The 23787-nt window shown below is 38.8% G+C and overlaps 2 protein-coding genes across 2 annotated transcripts in view; one reads left to right on the top strand and one right to left on the bottom strand.

Moving 5' to 3' along the window:
• LOC125483068 (NBAS subunit of NRZ tethering complex-like) overlaps positions 1-23787 on the top strand; it is a 97198-nt gene that overhangs the window by 10582 nt on the left and 62829 nt on the right. The gene's annotated exons all lie outside the window — the stretch shown is intronic.
• Positions 1-23787, bottom strand: part of LOC109932522 (NBAS subunit of NRZ tethering complex-like) — a 53578-nt gene that overhangs the window by 7386 nt on the left and 22405 nt on the right. Inside the window, exons 8-11 of the mRNA XM_048597114.1 lie at positions 22848-22971; positions 17727-17803; positions 9932-10069; positions 2820-3049 (exon numbers count right to left, since the gene is read on the bottom strand). Coding sequence (XP_048453071.1) covers positions 2820-3049; positions 9932-10069; positions 17727-17803; positions 22848-22971 — 569 coding nt within the window. The remainder of the gene's footprint in view (positions 1-2819; positions 3050-9931; positions 10070-17726; positions 17804-22847; positions 22972-23787) is intronic.

Raw genomic sequence — 23787 nt, 5'->3', positions numbered from 1 at the left:
GAGCCCCCTAGCCCTCCCCCATTTCTGAAGAAGGGTCCCGACTTGAAGTGTCAGCTTTCCTGCTCCTCTGATGCTGCCTGGCCTGCTGTGTTCATCCAGCTCCACACTGTGTTATATCTGACTCCAGCATCAGCAGTTCTTACTACCGATGTACAAGATTATGACAGGTTTGATTAAGATAGATTGGGAGAAACTGTTCCCATTAACTAATGGATCAAGGACTAGGCGATGAAGAATTAAGACTTTTGGCAAGACTTGCAGGATGGATATGAGAAGAAACAATTTTACAACATGAATGTTAATTACCTGGAGTGGTGGAAGCAGGGATGATCAATGATTTCAAATGGAAATTTGATGGACATCGGGGGAAAAATTAAACGCAAGGCTGCACTTATCGAGAAAAGAATGGGACTGGCTCTATGGAGAACTGGAATTGGCCAAAGGATAAGTCCATTGGCCACTTAACTTTCCTTATAATTAAGAATGTAATCTATCAAAAACTCGAGTGGCCAGAATGTATTTCAGTGGGGTATCTCCACAGAATCCCTACAATGCAGAAACAGATCAACTGGCCCATTGAATCTGCACCCCAGAACTCACTGTATCTCCATAATTCTGCATTTACCATGGTTAATCAACCTACCTTGCATGGCCCTGAACATTGTGCGACAATTTAGCATGACCAATCCACCTCACCTGTACATCTTTGGACTGTGGAAGGCAACTGAAGAACTTGGTGGAAACCCATGCAGACATGGGGACAAAGTGCAAACTCCACACACAGTCATCCAAGACTGGAATTAAACCAGGGTCCCTAGTGGTGTGAGGCAGTAGTGCTAACCACTGTGCTGGCCAGCTTGTGGTGTGCTCTGCAAGTTAAATTTTCTCATCGCACTTCAGTTTACAAACTAAGAACTACAAATTGCTTTCAGTGTTAGTTTATAAGATCAATGGCGCATCTGGAAAGTTAAGTGGCCAATGTATCCTTTGGCCAATTCCAGTTCTCGGTAGAGCGAGACCCATTCCTTTCTCGATAAGTGTAGCCCTGCGTTTATTGTTTTCCCCCCGATGTCCATCAAATTTCCATTTGAAATCATTGATCATCCCTGCCTCCACCACTCCAGGTAATTAACATTCACTGTGTAAAATTGTTTCTTCTCATATCCATCCTGCAACACTTGCCTAAAGTTTTAAATCTTCATCCCCTAGTCCTTGATCCATTAGTTAATGAGAACAGTTTCTCCTAATCTATCTTAATCAAACCTGTCATAATCTTGTACATCTCAGCATATCTCCCTTCAGTCTCCTCTGCTGCAAGAAAAACAATACAAGCTTCTCCAATCTACATTGTAATTAAAAACCCCCACCTTTGCAAGCGTTCTGGTAACTTAAATACGCAATAAGTGGCAAGTGTCATTTCTAACAAGAAAGAATCTAACAATCACTCCTCAATGATCAATGGCATTACCATTGCTGAATCTCTGTCAACATCCCAGGGTTATCATCGATCACAAATTGAACTGTCTAACCATACAAATACTGTGGCTACAAAAGCAGATCACAGACTGGGAATTCTGCAATGAGTAACTCACTTTCTGTCTCCCTAAAGCAATGGTTACATGAATGAGTTTCATTTGTATTTAATGACACAATCCAACATCTCATGATAGTAGTGGGGATATTAACAATAGTCACTGGCTTGGCAAGGCTACTTGAAAACTGGCCAGCAATTTGGGGTATTTCAGAACTTAAATCTCATCAACACCACAAATGAAGTTCTCTTTACAACAATGCAATAATGATGAAGGAACTTGGCATTATTTCCACACTAAATTATTGGGTCAAATATTGTGTCCTAAAAAAACCCATAATTAATTATTCTTGCATAAATGGATAATCTGTTCTTTAAATCACAAATACAACACAGAGGTGACTTTTAAGCACAGTTTTTGCAATTTCCGGTTAGCTCTTTAATTTGCCACAATAACCTTCATACATCACCTCTTGTTTAATTTTAAAAAAAAATGACAGCTGCTCTTAATCTCAGAACTTCTTTTCTGTCGAACATCGGACTAAAACCACTAATTCTATTTCTCTTTCCACAGATTCTTCCAGACCTGTTTCTCCTGCACTTGCTGTTTTCACTTCAAATTTCCAATATCTGCGGTAATTTGCGCATATTTTAAGTAATTGCTAAAGTGAAAGGACAGGGAAAGCATAAAAGGATTAAGTTACCTTAAATCTTATGCTTTTGAAATGACTTATGTTTTGAAAAGTTTCATAGCTGCTTAACTCTGGAAAGTCATACTGTAGATGTATTCTCAATGGCATATTTTTCCTCAAGCTCTCAGGCCTTTTTAAAAGTCTTTCCCTCTTCCCTCTTTTTATTATCTAACAGGCATAACTGGAGGAAAATGCAGACACACACATCATAAAACACAAAGAAATTCATCTGGTCAAACGTCCAAAGTAAAAAGGTGAATCCTCAATGAACAATCACACTGATCATCCTAGCATTCACTTCAGTACAGCTTACTTGTTTTTCCTCACTGTGGACCACCTTCAAGGTACAGAGTTAAACTGGTCCTTTTTGAATCTGCTGGAGTAAGCTTTACTTATTTTCATCCCTTACGAAAAATACATTGCCTTTGTTAAGTTCCTTCTTAAAAGCTTAGCAAAAAGTTGAGGAGCTCAATAGCTGCTGAATTGTGGAAAAGACTCTACAGGTTAACACAGTCAGCTGGTGTTTATTTATGAATCTTTATTTACCATAACTTAAATCGATTTGAATAATTTAAAACAAATTATGTTATACTTACTCTGCTAACCCCAGAATTGTCTCCCTTTTATACTGGCTATCTGTTGCGAATCGCTGGACATCCACACCTTTGCCAAGGCCTTGAAGCGTCTGAGCTTGTGTGAAGTCCGTCAACAACTCATTGTAATAGCAAAGGTGATGAATCAGCATCTGCACTTCTTCTGGCCAAGTGATCTCTGTATTTTCAGTCACATATTTCGTGACCAGATTAATTACCTCTTTGGGATCAGCCTGTAAATTTGCAGATGCATCGATGAAAGTTGATTTTTTGTTAAAGAAAATTACCCTCTCTACAATATCGTGCAACTTAAATAATTTGCTGCATAAAAAAATGAAATGTCATGAACATTGTCGACAGTTATGACAAGTTAAAGCAGTGCAGTCCTACTTTAATTAAAATTACCAACATATTGGTCAGTGTTTGTATTTCTTATGAATAAATTGTTCAGGATTACGTGAAAATTGAACTACATCCAACCTCAATGTTCTTTTTTACATTAACCAACACTCTATAATCAGAGGAAGTGGAAATGCATACCGCTAGCTGTGTTTAGAACAACATAACTCCCTGGTTATGGATGAGGCTTTATAAATGAATTATGTTTTGGCATGTCCCCTAACTCAAGATTAAACGCAGCAATAAAAAGAGGGTCATGTAATCTACTGTGCATTGAAAAATAAGCTTGCATGGTTTAGTTACCATGGCAATGTGCATAGGGTCCAAGTTGAGGCTTACTGGGGGCAAGGTGCAAAATGTCCACATCAGAACAAAAGGCAGGAGCAGCTATGATAACAGTGGACAGCTCTTCGGTGCAAACGCTTTTTAAGACAGAACGAATGGGAAGGGTTGTCCCGAGACAAAAATCAGCAGAGTGGACAAGGTTACGAATCCTTGGCAAGCTACCAGGTGGAATGCATGAGGAAGCACAATATCTCCACTCAAAAAGGATCGTCCTATGACACTCTAATGACTCTGAAAGCTTCACCAATGCCAAGGCCAGGAGAAGAAATCACTGGAGTGGGCTTTACCGTTGGTAGTTGGTTTGAGAATTCTTTGCAAACTGAGAGAAGCACCTTTTAGCAGTGTCAGGATATTACAGCTCAGTGGATTGAGAGACTCAAACCCATTGGTATGTGGCAATGCACAGACTGTTTCCTGTAAAAAGACTTTAATCCTGTTGAGAGGACATTTATAAAACGTACATGTATACAGAGTTGCATTGTCAGTCAAGTTAAAACATTAATAAAAATAATTTTTCTGTAGTTTAGTTGCCTAAGTAATGGTTACTTGCTCCTTCCAGTTTGCTTGCTAAGCAAGAGACTTAAAACTTTGACATTATGCAATTCTTTAAAGTTGGTTACTGGGAATTTAAGTATTTTTTGCAAAGTTATCAGCCTCTACTGGGGCCATAACAGGCTGTAACAGGAATGTGTTCCCCAAGCTGCAGCATGGATCCATCAACAAGTTAAGCAGGGAGGCATAATTCCCGTGAAACCACACCCTTTTCGTATGACAAACTGAACACCCCTCAACCTGTTCTTGAGGTCACTGACAGGTAATTGTCTTTAATGATATTAAATGTTTCTTTCTACATTTAATTCTGGCTCTTCCTCTCTCCCACCAGGACCCTTTGTCACTCTGGTTTCCCTCACACTAATTAATATAAAGTCACTTTCAAGGCAGTGTTCTGATATTTATTTCTTTCCAATCCTTATAGTAGATTGTTTTGTCTCTCATACTTCAGTGAACTGAAATACCTAAATTGCATCTTCCCACATTTATGGCACACAGTTTCTTGAAATCTGTGTTAGCTTTTGGTGATGTGTTATAGAAATGAACTGCAAGCTACCGTTCATAATTGCTATTAGGTACAATGGTCTCTCAGTTCCGATTTTAAAAACGGTACAGCATCGCATAAGACTTTGCTTTAAATTTAAAGAAAAACAAGCAAATTAATTAAATAACCGAGCTATCTAAGTCAAATTACTTACATATTTATAGCAGAAATTCTTTTATCCCCATGAAACCACAACAGTAAGAACTAATCTAACATTTCATTAATGACTTTTATATCAGCACGTTTGCCAGAACTTTGCATGAGAAAAACATTTTGCTTCAGTACTCACTGTAATTATACATAATATATATAAAACATACACACACACACACACAACAGACACACACACAAAATATACACATGTATTTGTCTTTCATGGCATATGAGCCTCACTGGCACACTAGCATTTATTACCCATCCCCTATGAGGAATGGCTTAAATGTTCCATTTTACAGATAAAGTTGGAGGACATAATGTATTTTAAAAGCTGATCAAGTACATTCAAAAACAGCTTTAACTGAATTATTTACTGCTAAGCTCATCACAGTCAAGAAACTCAGAGCCATCTAGGACAAAGCAATCATTTGATTGGCACCTCATCCATCACCTTCTACATTCACTCCAATCACTGCTGATGTACAATAGTAGGCATGTAGACCATCTACAAGATGCTTGGCAGCAACTCCTTAAATAGCACGTTTCAAGTCCACAACCTCTACCACTTACAAGGACAGCAGAGGCATGGCAAGACCACAACCTGAAAGTTCCCTTCTGAGCCACAAGCCAGACTGACTTAAAACTACACCGCTGCCCCTTCATGGTCACTGGATCAAAATTCTGGAACACTCTCCCTATACCTACACGTCAATTGCTACAGTGGTTCAAGAAAACAGCTCACCATTACGTTGTTCATCCCTAATTTTCCTGCACAATGAATGCTCACCTAGCTAGAGACGTCCTCATGCCATGAACAAATAATAAAAAAAAGTGTATTATACTTCTGAAGCCTGTTGTCAGAGAGTTTATAATAACAAATTCAGAACGTTGCTTCAAGACACATTAGGAAATGGCATCTGAAAAGTTGAGTAGTTGTACAAAGGTGGGCTTTTTGTATGCCAAAGCAACTTTATCATTTTTCAGGCCTGAGAGGAACTGAGAGAAATTAAATTCACCCCGATGGTCCTTAGGGACGTGAGGTGAAGGTGAAGTAAATTGAATTTGACAACAATTAATGACAATCTCCCATGATGTGGGAAAAACAGAGTTTCATTCCTATCATTCTGAACACTCTGTGGAATATAGGATGCCCCTAATGAAACTGTTTCTGATCAGGATTTGAAACTTGATTTCCAATACTGATTAGACAAAAAAAAACACACAACTTTAAAGGCGTTCTCTGTGCAGAAGTCTGACCTCAGCAGAAGCAGTCTATCCTAGTCCAGGAATCAATCCAGCCAACAGGGAAGTGGATCAGTCTTCAAAGCACAACCCTTTATCACACCAATTCCTGCGCAACTCCAGGAATTAAAAGGTTCTGAAACCACTTCCATAGCTACCGAGAGAAGGTAAGCAAGGAAGGTGAGCATGGGTGCAAGTGTAGGGTAATGGATGTGAAAATTTAGGGCTCAGTGGGTGAAATGGCAGGCTGACAGTGGTTGAGAGGGTAGGGGTGACATGTGGGTGGAGGAGTTAAGGTGGTAGTTAAGTGGGCAAGTGCTTAGTTTAGATTGGTTAATGGTGGGGAGTGGGTGGAGAATTTAGGGTTGCCAGGGCGGATTGGGTCTGAGAAGTAGGAGGATAGTGGTTAAGCTGAGTTGGGGGTGGGACGTCTGTGGAATGTCAATTGAATAGGAGTAACAGCAGGTTTTAATTCCTCTAAGCTTAGTCAGCTAGAACCCTCAGACTCTACCTCAGAGTTGAAACCTTTCCAGAAGGCTCTAGAGGCCAGCTAATTGCTATTCGGAAGTTTCAATTTCTTAGGTAATTCCTGCGGAGTTGTGAAACATATCCACCATGATTGAATGGTGGAGCTGGCCTGAAGGGCCAAATGGCTTAATTTTGCAGCTATATCTAACAGCGTTGTGGATTCAGCCACTTTGGGACTTCTGCTTGGCCCTGATGAACTCCTGTCTATGCTGCTGCAACAACTATCTTCTCTTTTGAAAGATCTAGGCAGAGGTCTTCTTTGAATAAGTCTCAGACCTATTCTTAGATTTCTGATTAATTACAATACACGTAGTTAATATGTACAGGGTGAAAGTATAGACTCAAAAAATGCTCATAAGCTATTAATATCTCATACTGCTGGTATCAGAAGAGGAATTATCTTGACAATTGTAAAACAAAAACTGCCATTTACTCCATTATGAAGAAAATAGCTTCAAATTCATTCTCCAAAATTCTCAGAATGTTTTTGGACAACAGTTTCTTCACTTTTGCAAAATAAAACTAACTCTCAAGCAAATACTGTCTCATTTATAGACAACTTGCTAAAGGTTGACTATACCAAGGTTGACCAGTTGACTATCCCAAAGTCATGAAAATAAGCAACTGTAAATCACCGAAGCATCAAATGTTGATGACAAAACATCGACACTGATGCTTTAGTGGAGAAAAAGCATAACTTGGAAAAACATTTATGTAACTTGCACGGATGAGCATTTAAGCTATTTTATTGTAAAACTTAATCTGTTGAATATTTCTGTGAACAACGCAAATTGCCATTGATGGCAATTAAGATGCAGTGTGCCTGAGAAATAGACATTCAGGCAAGATGCTCATTACAGAAATTTTCCTTGATATTCTCCTTGTAGTACAGCAAATTATCCATTTGTATCTATATCCATCGTTATGTAACTTTAATTAAAATTTGTATGATTCTTATCCATTTTGTTCAGGTATAAAAATAGGAAATGTACTAAACAGAGTTAAATGGGGTTTTTGGGGTAGCTTACACCGTGCATCTCTCTTGAGAATCAACTCAGGTGTTGATCTTGACCCACACAAATGACTGATTTCAATTGCATATTATCTGGGCTATTAAAAGAAAGAATGAATCATCTTTGCACGAGGTAGGAAACTGAAGAAAATCATATGGTGCCCAGATCATTCTCAGTTTAAACTAAGAAATGCAAAGGATCAGTAGAACTGTTTTTGCATGAATGTGGAATGCCAGGTTGGGAATCCTTTATTTGAAAAACTTGGAACTAACTAGTTTTCAAGAAAGTATATTTTTGGTTTTTGGATATTTTCAGATATAGTCTGCTTGGATCTGCTTTGCTGTATTGAGCCCTTTGGAAAAAAGTTTGCTTAACCTTAATTCGACCCAAACGGACCTGTAGTCTCACTATGTCCAGCATATAGGGGAAATAAAAACATTGCTTTTATGTTAATTTGGGCCAAGCAAAGCTTTTTCTCCACAAAAGTCCAGCACTCTGTGTCTACAGGTCCATTTGGGTCTGCTTTCAAAACCAACGGTGGTTTTTTGGTCTGTTCAAATTTCAGACATGTGGACAATTGATAATCGATCTGTAGTAGCTCCAAGAACAATTATTAACAGGCTCTAGTTTTATGTTCTAGGAGAGACAGAGTGCAAAGGAAGTGACAGAAGTATTAAACTGTGGTGGATTGGGGGAAAATGGAACTAGCTAATACCTAGCAATTCAGTGAGAATGGGTATACTACATGCCATCGGTGATTATGTATCTATCTAAACCGTGGTAATCAGGTGGGGACGTTCCATAATTTGTGGAATGCTTCCTGTTACAACCAAATATTTCTTTGCTCTTTGGCTCAAGGAGTTGCTGGTAGATGAATTAGATATCAGGATTGAAGAAAGCAAGGGCAGAAAGTCATGAAGGAAAGCAGATTCTTTACATTCTTAGTTACTCAAGAGGATCTTACCTGTCTTCTAATTGTAATGAGGGCCAGTGCTCATGACATTTTGGCAGTCCCAGGCCACACCATTTGTGAACTCACTCAATGAATCTGACTTAACTAACAGATGGTGCAATATAATCTTAAGTCATGCAAACAGGACGCTTAAAACTTAGCACAAAACATTTCCACATAACAGACTCATATACTTCATTGAACTATGAGAACAAAATATTTTCTTAAAACCCTTCAGATTAAATCTTTCATATTTTTAATAATATCATTTGAGCCTTGATAATTTAGAGATTTGAAACCCCACAGCATAAAAAGACACATTTAGATTCGTGGAATTGTTTTAAAGTAGAAATATTTTTACCTTCAGTTATGAAAACTAAGCATAAACTTCAAGTTTAACAGATATTTACTGATGGATCAAGACATGCTCCCTTGAGAACATGAATGGTGATATTTTTTAATCAACTTCAGCAGCTCTAAGCACATGTACGGTAGCAACAAAATCTTGTGCAAAAACAAAGTCCAGGTGGATCATTTAGCAACGATAGGGAGGCAATGGCCTAGTGGTATTGTCTCTGGACTGTTAATTCAGAAACCCAGATAACGTTCTGGGGACCCAGGTTCGAATCCCATCATGGCAGATTGTGGAATTTGAATTCAATAAATATCCAGAATTAAGAATCAAACAATTGTGAATCCATTGTGGGTTGTCAGGAAAAACCCATCTGGTTCACTTTGGGAAAGAAAACTGCCATCCTTATCTGGTCTGGCCTATATGTGACTCCATACCCACAGCAATGTAGTTGACTGTTAACTGAACTCTGGGCAATTAGGAATGGACAATAAATACTGCCTAGCCAATAACGCCCAACATCCCGTGAATGAATAAAGAACAAAGAGAATACCCCAAACCAACAAGGTTAAATAAACTGTCTTTAGATTTGAGTACATAGGCCTGTGCTTGTCAGTTTAGATTAAAAAAAAAGTACAGCTTATTGCTTTACACAATGCTGCAGCAGTAACATTTAATGTACATCATTTAGGGTAATTTATTTTCAGCATCAACCTTCTTACCAATGTTTAAAGCAGCTCAAAGTAATGCAGTTCATTGCAAGTAATACACATGAACTTTAATAAGTTCTCACCAGAAGTACATGTTTCTGTTACAGTTACACCATTTCTTTTTCCATATATATTATGACTATCATTATTATTGTTACTTATATATTGATTTGCTGGTCATTACTTGACAGAGAATGAAACACAGTTCTCAGCAGTAAGTTGGAAAGCAATTTTCACACTGCGTTCAACAAATGGTATTTCAAATACAAACATACATTTCTATTACAATTGATCTAATTTCTGAGAAAAACCAAGCACTAACCCTGTATATGGAGTGGCACTTTTCCTTAAAACACGGACTTAAGTGAATGTAGATCTGTAAGGCATAATAGTATCCAGCAAACTGGAGAGACAAAGCTGAATGAGGTTGCTTCTCAAAGCACTTAGTAGCATCCACAGTCTGTCAGAAATGAAACGAGAACAGGAAAATGAATTATTCATAAATCAAATTATTTACAGTAAGTCATCAAGAACTAATTTAAGTTGTTAGCTTTAAAAAGTAAACTTCAATTTCAGTTATTTGATAGGAATATGCTGAAATATTTCACAATGCCATTCTATATGTGAAAAGTTGATTCAAATTAATTTCTTTTATTTAAATGTCGTAATTTCTTCCATAAATAACATGTAGGTTACGTTGTAGTTCATTTCCAAACCTAGTATACTACTTGGTAGTTTTCTAAATTCAATTATCCGCAAGGGAACGAACACAGAAATGTTTCCTTTGAAGGAATGTTGCAGTTTGCAGACATCACATAATTTCTCGACCCACCCCCACCCCCCATGCCCTCACTGTACAAGGATGGAAGGCTTTACTACACTCCAATTCTTTTTCACCAATTGATCTATGAATACAGGTGAGCAATATCAATTATTATTTACATTTAAATCTTTCAGATGTTTTCAACATTTCCCTGAAATCCTGCATTAGTAATAAAGTTTGTACCACTGCAAAAGAAATTTTATGATGTGATCCTTCACCATGCTGTTGTTTGAAACCTTGGCCTAGGCTACATTCAATACTCCTGCTGTTTGCAGCAGTCCTAGCTATGGCTTCCACACGCTCTGAAAGTGATATTCACGGACATTGTGACATTGCAGGATCATCATTAAGTTGCTCTTTTTTCTTGTAGTAGTACTAGTGTGGCATTTTCCTTTCTGAAGAAACTTCATTTATTGCTTACACTTTAACACTACTTCGTCTGATGTGTAATGAGAATTAGTCTCAGTGGTGAATGCAACTTCTCATTTTAAAATTTACTTTGTTGACTATGCTGATTACCAATGGTGGATTATATTTTATACATTATATTTTTACAAAGATTACCGTTTACGGGACCTTTCAGTACATTGCAATTGCTGTAACTCTTCAATCAGGGCTATCTATTCTAACTCCATTATATTCCCTATTCTTTCTACTAGATCTCTTCTTGCTACCACTGCTCCTCTGATCAAGCCTCAGGTTACAGTGGAATCCGTGATGCGAGAACATGACTGAATTACTAAATTTACAGAAATTTCTGTCAAAATAGGATAGGAATCCTTAAAATTTGAATCAGCGAGATGCCAGCAAGAATGGAGTTTATTGGTCCTCTTCTCCATTTTAATTACTTCCACACAAAACCTTCAATCTGGCCTCCATCAGACAGAGGACCACAGCTGCTTGTTCAGGAGAATGTGAAAGATCGCATGACAGTAGTGAGCAAAGAGAGGGATGGAATTCCCAGGGTTCCAGTCAAGACTTTCCTCTCAATCTCATCACAGCAAATTAATTGGCATACAAATAATTTCTGTTTCTGGACCTTGTCTTGTGCAGTTGAGCTGCTGCATTTGATTATGCAAAAGCAACTACACTTAAAATAAAAATTGGTTTTTAAGCATTTAGTCTAATGTTGCACGTGAAAGATTTCCTTATAATCACAATGACTAATACAAGCAAATGGGGTTTTGGTATAACATGGTTACAACGTAGGTCATGTTGATTCCTAAACCGAAATGTACCATGTATGGACAATGTTGTATGTATCAATGTTATGGACTAAATCATATTTTAAGCAAAAAGGCTTTTATTTCAACAAGTGAAAATGGTTTTTAACCCAATAAATTTAATGGCAAGAAAGAAACAAAATCCAATACAGCACTGACAGAAATGTTTCATTTTCACCAAATTTACTTTTACATTCAATGTCCCATCCATTGAACACCAATCCTTATTTGCCTTTTTATGGTATTCACTTCCATTCCCAGCTATCTCTGTCTGTTCCTCCGTGCTGTCAAAAAAAATTTTTGCACTGAATTACATTTACCACCTGTTTTCCCATTTTACAAACTCGAAAATACAGTCTAGGTATCTTTCTGAGCAGAGCCTCATGTGCCAGAAGGTAGAGGTGTAGTTTTCAGCTAACATAACCATTTTTCACACTGGTCATAGTTCTTCTCAACCTCAATTCAATCCAGCGATAGTTTCATGTATTTGATCTGAATGCTAGTTTCTGGCAGATGATTTGAGTTTGTGGCAGATCCAGAATTGTTGCCTCAAGACAGGATTAATACTAGTGAATATCTATATGATGCACTACGGGCAAAGTGACTCTAATTGTTAAATCCTTTGTCAAGGCTGAACTGGAAGGAGTGCACCAATAATCATGCCCACTATAAAATCTCGACAAGACTAGTAAGATAACAAATCACAGTGGACTGCTATTCAGGATAAATCACGTTTTGTCATTAATGGAAAATAACTTTATTCACAGTAACACATTTAGCTTTAACAAATGGCAGAGACTAGAAAGACTTTCTAATCTACTACTATGCAACTTAAACTATACCCTTTCAAAAATCCTAAATACACACATATTTATGATCAAGACAGACAATAGACTCGTGTTTTCACCCAGATAGTTTGGGTGGAAAAAATATAGACAGGGAACAAAGTTTTGAAGATCAGAAGTCCAGATCTCAAGCATGGGTTAAACTGTCTCTCTCAATTTTTTTTGGTTTCAGCAATGATAGTACGCTGCTGTCTGTAAAGCAATGGTCGTTCTTCATGTTGATAGGTGATATTGTGGACAAGGTCTTCACATGTTAGAATTCTGTCTATCAAGTTTCCTTGGTTTTTCAGTCTTTTCATGGTCATCATTAGATTCTTAATTCCAGAAATGTTACTGAATTCAAATTCCACCATCTGTCGTGGCGGGATTCGAACCTGGGTCCCCAGAATGTTATCCGGGTTTCTGGATTAACGGTCCAGCGATAATACCACTAGGTCAGCCATAGCCTCCCCTAAAATGCTACCATCACCCCCAATGCTAGCTGAGATGGTAAATCATTTCCTCTCCCTTGCAAAACTGCTGTCATCAAACCCTCTGAAAAGAAGCACACAGTCACCTCCTTGCAATCTTCTATTCCTCTCCAAACTACTTGAATGTGTTTCAGCCTTACAAACTCATAGCTATTGTTTTATCATTGCCATAAAAATGACATAACTGTGATGGAAGAACATAGGAGCAGGAGTAGACCATTCTACCGGTCAAACCTGGTCGACCATTCAAACAGACCATGCTTGTTCATCCATATCTATGCCACTTTTTCCTATACTATCCCTTGATGTCATAGGTCACCAGAAATCTATTGATTTCTGTCTTGAACATTCTCAATGATGGAGCTTGCACAAGTCCATACTAGAGAGCTATGAAGATTCATCACCTTCTGAGTGAAGAAATTTCTCCTCAACTCAGACTTAAATGGCTTGGCCCTTAATTTGAGGCTCTAGACTCTTCACTTGGGGAAATATCTTGTCCATATGCACTCCAGTAAGAATTTTGTAACTTTCAATGAAACCACTTCTTATTCTCCCAATTTCTTGAGAACACCAGGCTGAGCTTCTTCAATCTCTCCGCACAAGTCACTATTTGTTACCTCAGCAAGTATGTCTAATGAACGTCTGTTGCACTCTCTTTATCGCAAGGTAAACTCAGACAGGTACCTCAAATAAAGAAAACTATGCACCATACCCCAGGTACAACCTCACCAGTGTTATATATAATTACAACAATACATCTTTACTTCTGTACTCAAATCCCCTTCTGATGAACATACAATTTATTTTCATAATTGCTTGCTGTACCTGCATGCTAGCCTTCAGTGAATCATTAGCAAAGACACCCAGGTCTCTTTGGATATGAACACTTCCAAACTTCTCACTATTTAAGAAGTACTCTACCTTTATGAATGAGGGAGGAGTTAGCTAAGGTAGAATGGGAGCAAGAACTTTATGGTGGGTCAATTCAGGAACAGTGGAGGACTTTCAAAACAATTTTTCACAGTGCTCAGCAGAAATATATTCCAGTGATAAGGAAGAACTGTAGGAAAAGAGAGAGCCAGCCATGGATGTCGAAAGAAATAAAGGAAAGTATCAGACTGAAAAAAAAACACGTACAAAAAAGCAAAGTGTAGTGGGAAACTAGTAGACTGGGAAATCTTTAAAGGCCAACAGAAAGCCACAAGAAAAGTTATAAAGAAAAGTAAGATAGATTATGAGAGTAAACTACCTCAGAATATAAAAACAGGCAGCAAAAGTTTCTATAAATATGTATATCGTAAAAGAGTGGCAAAGGTAAACATTGGTCCTTTAGAGGATGAGAAGGCCAATTTAATAACTGGGAATGAGGAAATAGCCGAGACATTAAACAGTTATTTTGTGTTGGTCTTCACAGTGGAAGACACAAATAACATGCCGAAAACTAATGGCAAGAAGGTTATAGCAGGTGAGGACCTAGAAACTATCATTATCACTAAGGAGGCAGTGCTGGGCAAGCTAATGGGGCTAAAGGTAGACAAGTCTCCTGGCCCTGATGAAATGCATCCCAGGGTACTAAAAGAGGTGATGGGGGAAATAGCAAATGCACCAGTAATTATTTACCAAAATTCACTGGACTCTGGAGTGGTTCCCGCAGATTGGAAAACAGCCAATGTGACGCCACTGTTTAAAAAAGGACGTAGACAAAAAACAGGTAACTATAGGCCAGTTAGCTTAACTTCGGTAGTGGGGAAAATGCTTGAATCTATCATTAAGGAAGAAATAGCAAGACATCTGGATATATAAGTTGTCCCATTGGGAACACCCAGCATGGGTTCATGAAGGGTAGGTCACGTTTAACTAATTTGGTGGAATTCTTTGAGGACATTACTTGCATGATGGACAATGGGGAACCTGTGGATGTGGTGTATCTGGACTTCCAGAAGGCATTTGACAAGGTGCCACACCAAAGGCTGCTACATAAGATAAAGTTGCACGGCATTACAGGTAATGTATTGGCATGGACAGAGGATTCGTTGACCAGTAGAAAGCAAAGAGTAGGGGTAAATGGGTGTTTTTCTGGTTGGCGGTCAGTGGCTAGTGGTGTGCCTCAGGGATCAGTGTTGGGACCGCAATTGTTTACAATTTACATAGATGATTTGGAGTTGGGGACTAAGTGTGATGTGTCAAAATTTGCAGATGACACTAAGGTGAGTGGTAGAGCAAAGTGTGCAGAAGACACAAAGTCTGCAGAGGGATATAGATAGTCTAAGTGAGTGGGCAAAGGTCTGGCAGATGGAGTACAATGTTGATAAGTGTGAGGTCATTCATTTTGGTAGGAATAACAGCAAAATGGACTGTTTTAAATGGTAAAAAATTGCAGCACGCTGCTGTGCAAAGGGACTTGGGTGTCTTTGTGCATTAACCACTGAAGGTGGGATTGCAGGTGCAGCAGGTGATTAAAAAGGCAAATGGAATTTTGTCTGCCATTGCTCGAGGGATGGAGTTTGAAAACAGGGAGGCTATGCTGCAGCTGTATAGGGTCCTGGTGAGGCCACACCTGGAGTACTGTGTGCAGTTTTGGTCTCCTTACTTGAGAAGAGATAAACTAGCACTGGAGGGGGTGCAGAGGAGATTCCCTTGGTTGATTCCAGAGTTGAGAGGGTTAGATTATGAGGAGAGACTGAGTAGACTGGGCTTATACTCATTGGAATTCAGAAGAATGAGGGGAGATCTTATAGAAACATATAAAATTAAGAAGGGAATAGATAAAGTGAAGGCAGGGAGATTGTTTCCGCTAGCAGGTGAAACTAGGACTAGAGGGCATCGCCTCAAAATAAAGGGAAGCAGATGTAGGACTGAGGTCAGGAGGAACTTCTTCACCCAAAGGGTTGTGAATCTGTGGAATTCCCTGCCCAGTGAAGCGGTTGAAGCTACCTCGCTGAATGTTTTTAAGGCAAGGCTAGATAAATTTTTGAAAAGTAAAGGAATTACGGGTTATGGTGAGTGGATGGGTAAGTGGAGCTGAGTCTCAAAAAGATCAGCCATGATCTTATTAAATGGCGGGGCAGGCTCGAGGGGCCAGATGGCCTACTCCTGCTCCTAGTTCTTATGTTCATGGTTTTTCTACCAAAGTCGATAAGGTTACATTAATTGACATGACATGTCATATGCCACCCTCTTGCTTATTCATTTAGCCTGCCCAAGTTCCCTTGAAGTCTCCTTGCAGCTATGTCACATCTCACATTCCCACCTGGTTTTGTGTCATCAGGAAATTTGAAAATATTTATACAGATAGTGAACAGCTGTGGTCTAAGCACTGGTACTGTGGAACACATGAGTAACAGCCTACCATCCTGCTCTTTTTTCTTACCAATTAAATTTGTATTTTCTAAGTGTCCAATGATCACATGCTTTATAGCAGATTGTAACATTTCCCTGCACAGATATTATATTCATGCAGGTTGCACAAATCTTGTATTAGTTGCTGGACAAGAGGCATTCAGTTGGACCTAATAAATTAGCAGCAGTTTCAGAGTAATTTATTTAGGTAGAAATAATTCTGCAATTCAAAGTAAACGCGACTTGACGAAGATTGCTGCCTGGACTTGATTGGAGAAACTTGTGAAATAGATTCTGACATCTTTCCAGCAGAAAACACAAAGTCAGAGTTAAAACTCGTAAAAGCTATTTTCAGTCTTGGAAATTAAAAATATAAAACTGTTAGGCAATCAGGCAAGCAGCCATAAACAAATTGTTAACAAGAATGCAAAGAAAACAACAACTTGTCTTAACGTAGGGATTGTAATGTGGAAAAATATTAATTAGTGTTTCACAAATGTACAAGTTACAAGACTATGGGGAAAAATGGAGGAGTGGATTTAATTGGAAAGCTCTAATAAAGATCTGGCACAAGCACAATGGACTAAATGGCTTTCGAGGTTGCAGGATTGTATGACTCAGAAGAAAATGGATACCAAGCAGATATTTGGATAGGTGACTATTTGGTCAAAGCGGTAAGTTTTAAGGAAGTTCTGCATGTGCATGTTATCTGTGGTGGGATGAAGGGAGGGGTTGCATGGTGGCTCAGTGGGTAGCACTGCCGCCTCACAGCACCAGAGACCCGGATCCGACTCCACCCTCTTTCTTCCACAGTCTAAGGATGTGCAAGTTAGGTGGGTTGGCCTTGCTAAATTGCCCATAACGTCCGGGCATGTGCAGGTTAGGTGGATCAGACATGGAAACTGCGGGGTTACAGGGAAAGGGTAGGGGAGTGGTTCTGGATAGGATACTCTTGGATGATTGGTGTGGACTCGATTGGCTGAATGGCTTGCTTCCACACTTTAGGGATTCTATTATTTCTATTATTCTGTTATAACAAAGGTTGTAACCTTTGTATTCTTCTAATCAATTAATTAATACTGTGAAAGGCAAGAAATTTTTTTGATTGGTCATTATGCTGGAAGTAAGGCCTACAACACCCTCACTCACAAATATTTGAACTTATACGAGCTATTATCAAAAGCAGTGGCTATTTTACTTCCATCTCCAGGCTTCGGAAATAGGTTAGCAATGGTACACCAGTCAGGCAATAACTGTGTAAATTCTTTAAGAATAAAGCTGGAAATAATTTACCTTCAAAGAAAGGCCTCAAGTGGATTCAGAAATATACTAGTGAAGCTCGAGAAAAAAACTTTATTCTGAATCATTCTTTTAAAATTGCAGATTACACATCCAAGCAGAAAGGTCATTGCTGTACCTGAGGCAAGGCCAGAAGGTAGGCTAGGGCTAAGGTCATATCTTTGGGTAGAGCATCACTGGCTAGCTGCAAAAGAACTGTGAAAAGATGGCAAAGAATTCAAAATAAGTAAGATAAACCACTGTAGTAACTTGCAATAATATTGTTAAATTTGTATGCTAATTGCTATTGTAACTGAACTGAACATGCAAACCGACTAGCCTTTTACAACAAAATTCATTATTAATCTTCATTTCACAAGTTTTAGAAACTTTTGGTTATCAGTACAGAACTGACCATCTTTTGTTTCTTTATCCATAACATGAAAACTTTAAGCAGCATCAGGTGGCAGCAAACAGGTCTCCATACCAGGGATAATGCAAATCATTTCTCTTGCTTCATCAAGCAGAACCAAAAGTAACTGCACTACTTCTCACTAGATAAGGCAAGTTCTAGCCTCAGTTTTGTTTGTGGAATCCTGCTTTAAGCAAAATGGTACCACTTAACACTTAAATATGTTTTGGAATCTTTCAGAGAAATATAGTAAATCATTATATAAAGCATGTTCAAAGCATAGAAATGTTATGAAAATGAACATAGCAGTTATGTAAGTGGCAGTAAGGCAAACAATGAATGGCCTGATTTTTTTTTTGTTGGTGCTGTGAAGAGGAGGATTGGGTTGAGAAAAGACATCCCTGCTTTGCTTTGAAATTCTTCTTTAAGCGCAAGACGGATTAAGCACAGGATCAAATCCTCCTCATGTTCTGAAAATGAACGCAGGCTCTTGAATTGAATCCCTCCTGCATTGTGTGACATTTCAATTTCTCGCAGCAGTCATTGTGGGCTGAGAGTGAGTGGGTGAGATCAATAAAGAAATTCTGAATTACAGATATTCTTCTGCTGCAAGTCACACCCACTCAGAATGAGGCTCAGATCTACCCACAATCATTTTACCGGAGACCAATAGATATAGTACTTCATCAGATCAACCTCAAAATGAAATTACATCCATACACTAAAAATGAAAAGGCAGTACGTGAATCCACTGTGCCATACAGATCTCACAAATTGACTTTTTGGCAAAACAAATCCTGCATCTACAGAGTATTCATTTAGATAAAGCTATCTAGCTATTGGATTGACAAGCACAAAAATGAAATCCATTTGAGAAACTCAGATTTCTTAACAGTAGAATATTTTGTTTTAAGCTCCTGGTTTCCACCAGCTTTAATTCTCAAATAACTAACAGACTTGGCGCTGGATGCAATTTTAGAACAAATCACGACTGATCTACAGTAATAGAAAGCTTTAGTAATTTTTGTAATACTTGACCAATAGCTTTGCATGAGGAACAAATTAATCCTGATATCATACCCAGGTAACAAATCTAGAAAATGACCCAATTAATAACTCCAACTAAGATTTCATCTCCCATTGATGAATGGGTATCTATCAATGGATTACTTATTGATATCTATCAATGGATGACTTATTGTTGATCACTTCCGGTTCTGGCAATCCACGGTTATCAAACAGTCAACAATGAAAGCACAACTTAAATCATTGCTGGTTCATCAGTTAGCAACGATTCCAAAGAAGTTATTTAATGCTCTTACAAGCACAACAATCTAAGCCTTATATATTACGTTGACAGAAGTATGAATGGGTAATAAGCTGCCCAGCAGTTCCCTTTGTTAAAGTCAGAAGACTAATATACAATTCAATGAGCTGGAAATTTAAATAAACTTTACTGAAGTAGCACTTAATCCTTTTGTAATTATGATTCAGGCCTGACGTTTTGCTATGGCAGAGAGGGTTTTTGTTGTGTCATAGATGGCAGATCAGCCACAATTCTCTAGCTCCAGCCCAAGCAAGGCACCTTTCATTTTCACAGGGACTGGATTGTGGTGAGCCAGAACGTGTTAGGGGGCAGTTCCTAGAGACTTCTGGCTATTTACATGATCAGCTCCCTCCAGTCAAATAGGATTTTGGCATCTCTGTAGTGAGGAATCAGATGTGTGCAAAGCAAAACAGGCTACAGCTAGTCTGTTGTTCATGTATGTTTCTGGAAAGCCAGGGTACCACATTGGGATATTAGATAGCCTCTTGGATATGGTTCCAGGACACAGTTGGGGTGACAGAGGTCCTTATGGGGTGGTGAGGTACCGTTTGGGATTATTAAAAGTGTACATTAATGTGTTTAAAAAGTGAAAGCTGTCAGAGAATGTTCAAAGCTGTCAAATGTCTCAGCCTTCTGCAGTGGTCCCCAGCATTACAGATACCAGCCTTCAGTCAATACTTTTCACTCCACGTGATATCAAGAAACGGTTGGAGTTACTGGATGCTGCAAAGGCTACCGGCCCTGACAACATTCTGGCAATCGTACTGAAGACTTGTGCTCCAGAACTTGCTGCTACCCTAGCCAAGCTGTTCTAGAACAGTTACAACACTGATAGCTACCCAACAAAATGTAAAATTGCCCAAGTGTGTCCCATACATAAAAAGCAGGATAAAACCAACCCAGTCAATTACTGCCCCATCAGTCCAGTCTCAAGCATCAGTAAAGTGATGGAAGGTGTCATCAACAGTGCAATCAAGCAGCACCTGCTCAGTGATGCCCAGTTTGGGTTCCACCAGGGCCATTCAGCTCCTGACCTCATTACGGTCTTGGTTCAAACATGGACAAAAGAGCTGAATTCCAGAGAAGTGGTGAGAGGGACAGCGCTTGACATCAAGGCTGCATTCAACCAAGTGTGGCATCACGGAGCCCTAGCAAAACTGGAATCAATGGGTATCGGGGGAAAACTCTCTGCTGGTTAAAGTCATACCTGACACATAAGAAGATGGTCATAGTTGTTGGAGGGCAGTCATCTCAGCTCCAGGACATTTACCCTGAGGGACTCCTGCAGAGTAGTGTCCTGGGCCCAACCATCTTCAGCTGCTTTATCAATAACCTTCCCTCCATCATAAGATCAGAAGTGGTAATGATTGCACAACGTTCAGCACTATTTGTGACTCCTCAGATACTGAAGCAGTCCACATTCAAATACAACAAGATCTGGACAATTTCCTGGCTTGGCTGACAAGTGGCAAGTAACATTTGTGCCACACAAATGCCAGGCTATGACAATCACTAACAAGAGACAATCTAACCACTGCCCCTTGACATTCAATAGTGTTATGATCACTGAATTCTCTATTATCAACATGCTGGGAGTTATCATTGATTAGAAACTCAGCATGACTCACCACATAAACACAGTGGCTGCAAAAGTACGTCAGAGGCGAGTTCACCCTCTACAAGGTACAAGTCAGGAGTGTGATGGAGTACTCTCCACTTGCCTGGATGAGTGCAGCCCCAGCAACACTCAAGAAGCTTGTCATCATCCAGAACAAAGCAGCCCACTTGATTGGCACTACATCCACAAGCATCGATTCCCTTCACCACTGACACTCTGTAGCAGCAGTGCGTACTTTCTACAAGATGCACTGTAGAAATTCACCAAAGATCCTCAGACAGCATCTTCCAAAACCACGACCACTTCCATCTAGAACGGCAAAAAGGTAGCAGATATATGGGAACACAACCACCTTCAAGTTCCCCTCAAACCACTCACCATCCTGACTTGGAAATATATCGCCGCTCCTTCACTGTTACTGGGTCAAAATCCTGGAATTCCCTCCCTAATAGCATTGTGGGTCAACCCACAGCAGGTGGACTACAGAGGTTCAAGGAGACAGCTCACCACCACCTTCTCAAGGGCAACTAGGGACAGGCAATAAATGTTGGCCAGCCAGCGACACCCACATCCCACAAATGAATAAACTTTTAAAAATGAATAAATAAAATAACTCGACTCTTCAGGGCTTTAAAAAAGTTATTGCTATTTTCATCTGTCTCTTGACACGAGTCTGGGGTTATCATTATAAGATTTGTGCTACATGACTGATTTTACTATATAACATTATCATGGTGGGGTGCCTGCTACGTGAACAGTGTGATTGACAGCCCAGTGATTTAGAATACAAATGCTTGTTTCCATTAGAGAATTAAGTTCTTGAGTGAAATGTTTATATTTTCAGAACAGATTAGATGAAGAAATTTTCACGTATGCTTTTTTAATTAATGTGTATGTTATTTTTAAATTAATGAGATAATCAATGGACTCATAACTATAAGTTACATCAGTTTAGCTCCTGAGGTTTGCCGATGATTGACATGAGGTGAGTTTTTCCCAGGTTGGTTTTACAGAGCCAGGAGATGACCCACCTCTCCGTGTCTGACTCTGGAAAAGAGAATCAGGGCCTCAGTATATTAGCTGAAAACTCTGAAATGCACATGAAATAGCCAAGTAAAGAGAAATCAGAAAAAATAAGACTTATTGTGTAAATGACATTCAACAACAGTGTTGAGTTTTGTTCTGGTTCAAATCATTTGTATCTTAGTTGAATCACTTTAGTCCTAAAATTCAATCCTACCCAAAGATGACATGGAACTGACGACATATCAATCTACACCAAACACGTGTCAGACTTCTATAAATATAAACTTTAGATACTGGCAATGCCATGTTCAATTTTAATGAGATGTTAGGAAAGAAAATAAATCACCTATTTTGTAGCATGATTCTCAATTTTCACATATTATCTTCTAAATACCACAGAATATTCTACCATCAATTGGACAGGGATCAAAATTACACAAAGAAAAGCTCTTTAACAAACATTTTGTAACCATGTTATTAACTACAGTGTTTTCACTGAAAGTGACAGGTAAAGAACTGCCCACCACCATGAGAGGGATTTGTTTTTCAAAAGTGTGAATTTTTAACAGCTGAGGTTAGCAACAGATGAAAATTTATGACGGATTTCATTCACACAAGTTTTAAAAAGATGTACCATGCATATTCTTGCTATAACTAACAACCTGCATACTCTAGCTGCAATAAGCGATATTTTTAAGTGTGCCTGCTTATTGTTTTTTTCACTGTGTATGGTTTACATTTCTGTATGCATAAATGTGTCAAAGGAATATGATTTCTATTGACTATGACGCATTTTTAGCACAGATAAAGTTGCAAAACTGAGCATGGTGTAAAACCTGATGGAGCTTGTAAAGGTACTACTGAGGGTAACTTTTACCTTCTGTGGCAGGAAATAGGTTTTCCCCTTCACTTTTGGTTTCAGATAATTTTCCAGCTCTCAGCAAGACTTCTGCAAAGTTCTCCAGAGCACTGTGTTGATAACTAGAGTAGTTTACTTCATTCTGCAAGAGCAAAAATATATTTAGAACATCATAAAATTAAAAATGAGCAAAATTAGATTTTACAGTCTAAACCATTTGTAAGACTTAAGAGGATAGTTTGGTAGAAGTGGTGTGTAAAGAATCAAACAACCCTTTTCACTTGTTTTTTCAAACAATCATGTCAGAAACTATGAGGCAGTAAATTGGTGCTACAAAGAGGTGCATTTTGATTGCCAGGACACACCTGTGTGAAATTTCACTGTCAAGAATTATAAAGGACAACAAGCAGAGTTTGGAAAATGAATCAGTATCGCTATGGACTGAATTTCTCCTTGACAAAGGTGACTAGACCAAAGACAGAGAAGATTGGAATTTGATATTGTTAAACAGCATGCTAGCTTTATGATCTAGTCTCATCTTCAAATAATTTTAGAAGAGACAGTTATCCTGTACACCTGCCATCCAGTTGTGGCAGTTAACCTCTTAAAATGAGGGCATAATTATGGACATTCCCCAAAACCCAACTAGATTTCCAATCTGGCCTGTGGGATGCTTATCATGTCAGTAGGCCTTCTGTGAAACAATGATGGTGGCCTTGAGTGGTAGTAGGAACAGGCATCAAAGTGAGAGACTCCAATCCATTTAGAAGATGCCATTCCAAAAATCTGCATTACTGTAGCCATTATTGTGGATGGGGCATTAATACTTATGTCAGAAGGTTTTTACCTCCCTGGTCCTCTTAATCACTTAATCTGCAACCAGTGACTGGGAACGCAGGTGCCTTTGCGTCTCCCTATTTACAACAGCAACTCCCACCCCTGATAGTAGGGCTGAAAT

This window comes from Rhincodon typus, chromosome 5 (assembly GCF_021869965.1).
Source record: "Rhincodon typus isolate 14 chromosome 5, sRhiTyp1.1, whole genome shotgun sequence".
Lineage (NCBI taxonomy): Eukaryota > Metazoa > Chordata > Chondrichthyes > Orectolobiformes > Rhincodontidae > Rhincodon > Rhincodon typus.
This window is presented reverse-complemented; position numbering and strand designations above follow the sequence as displayed.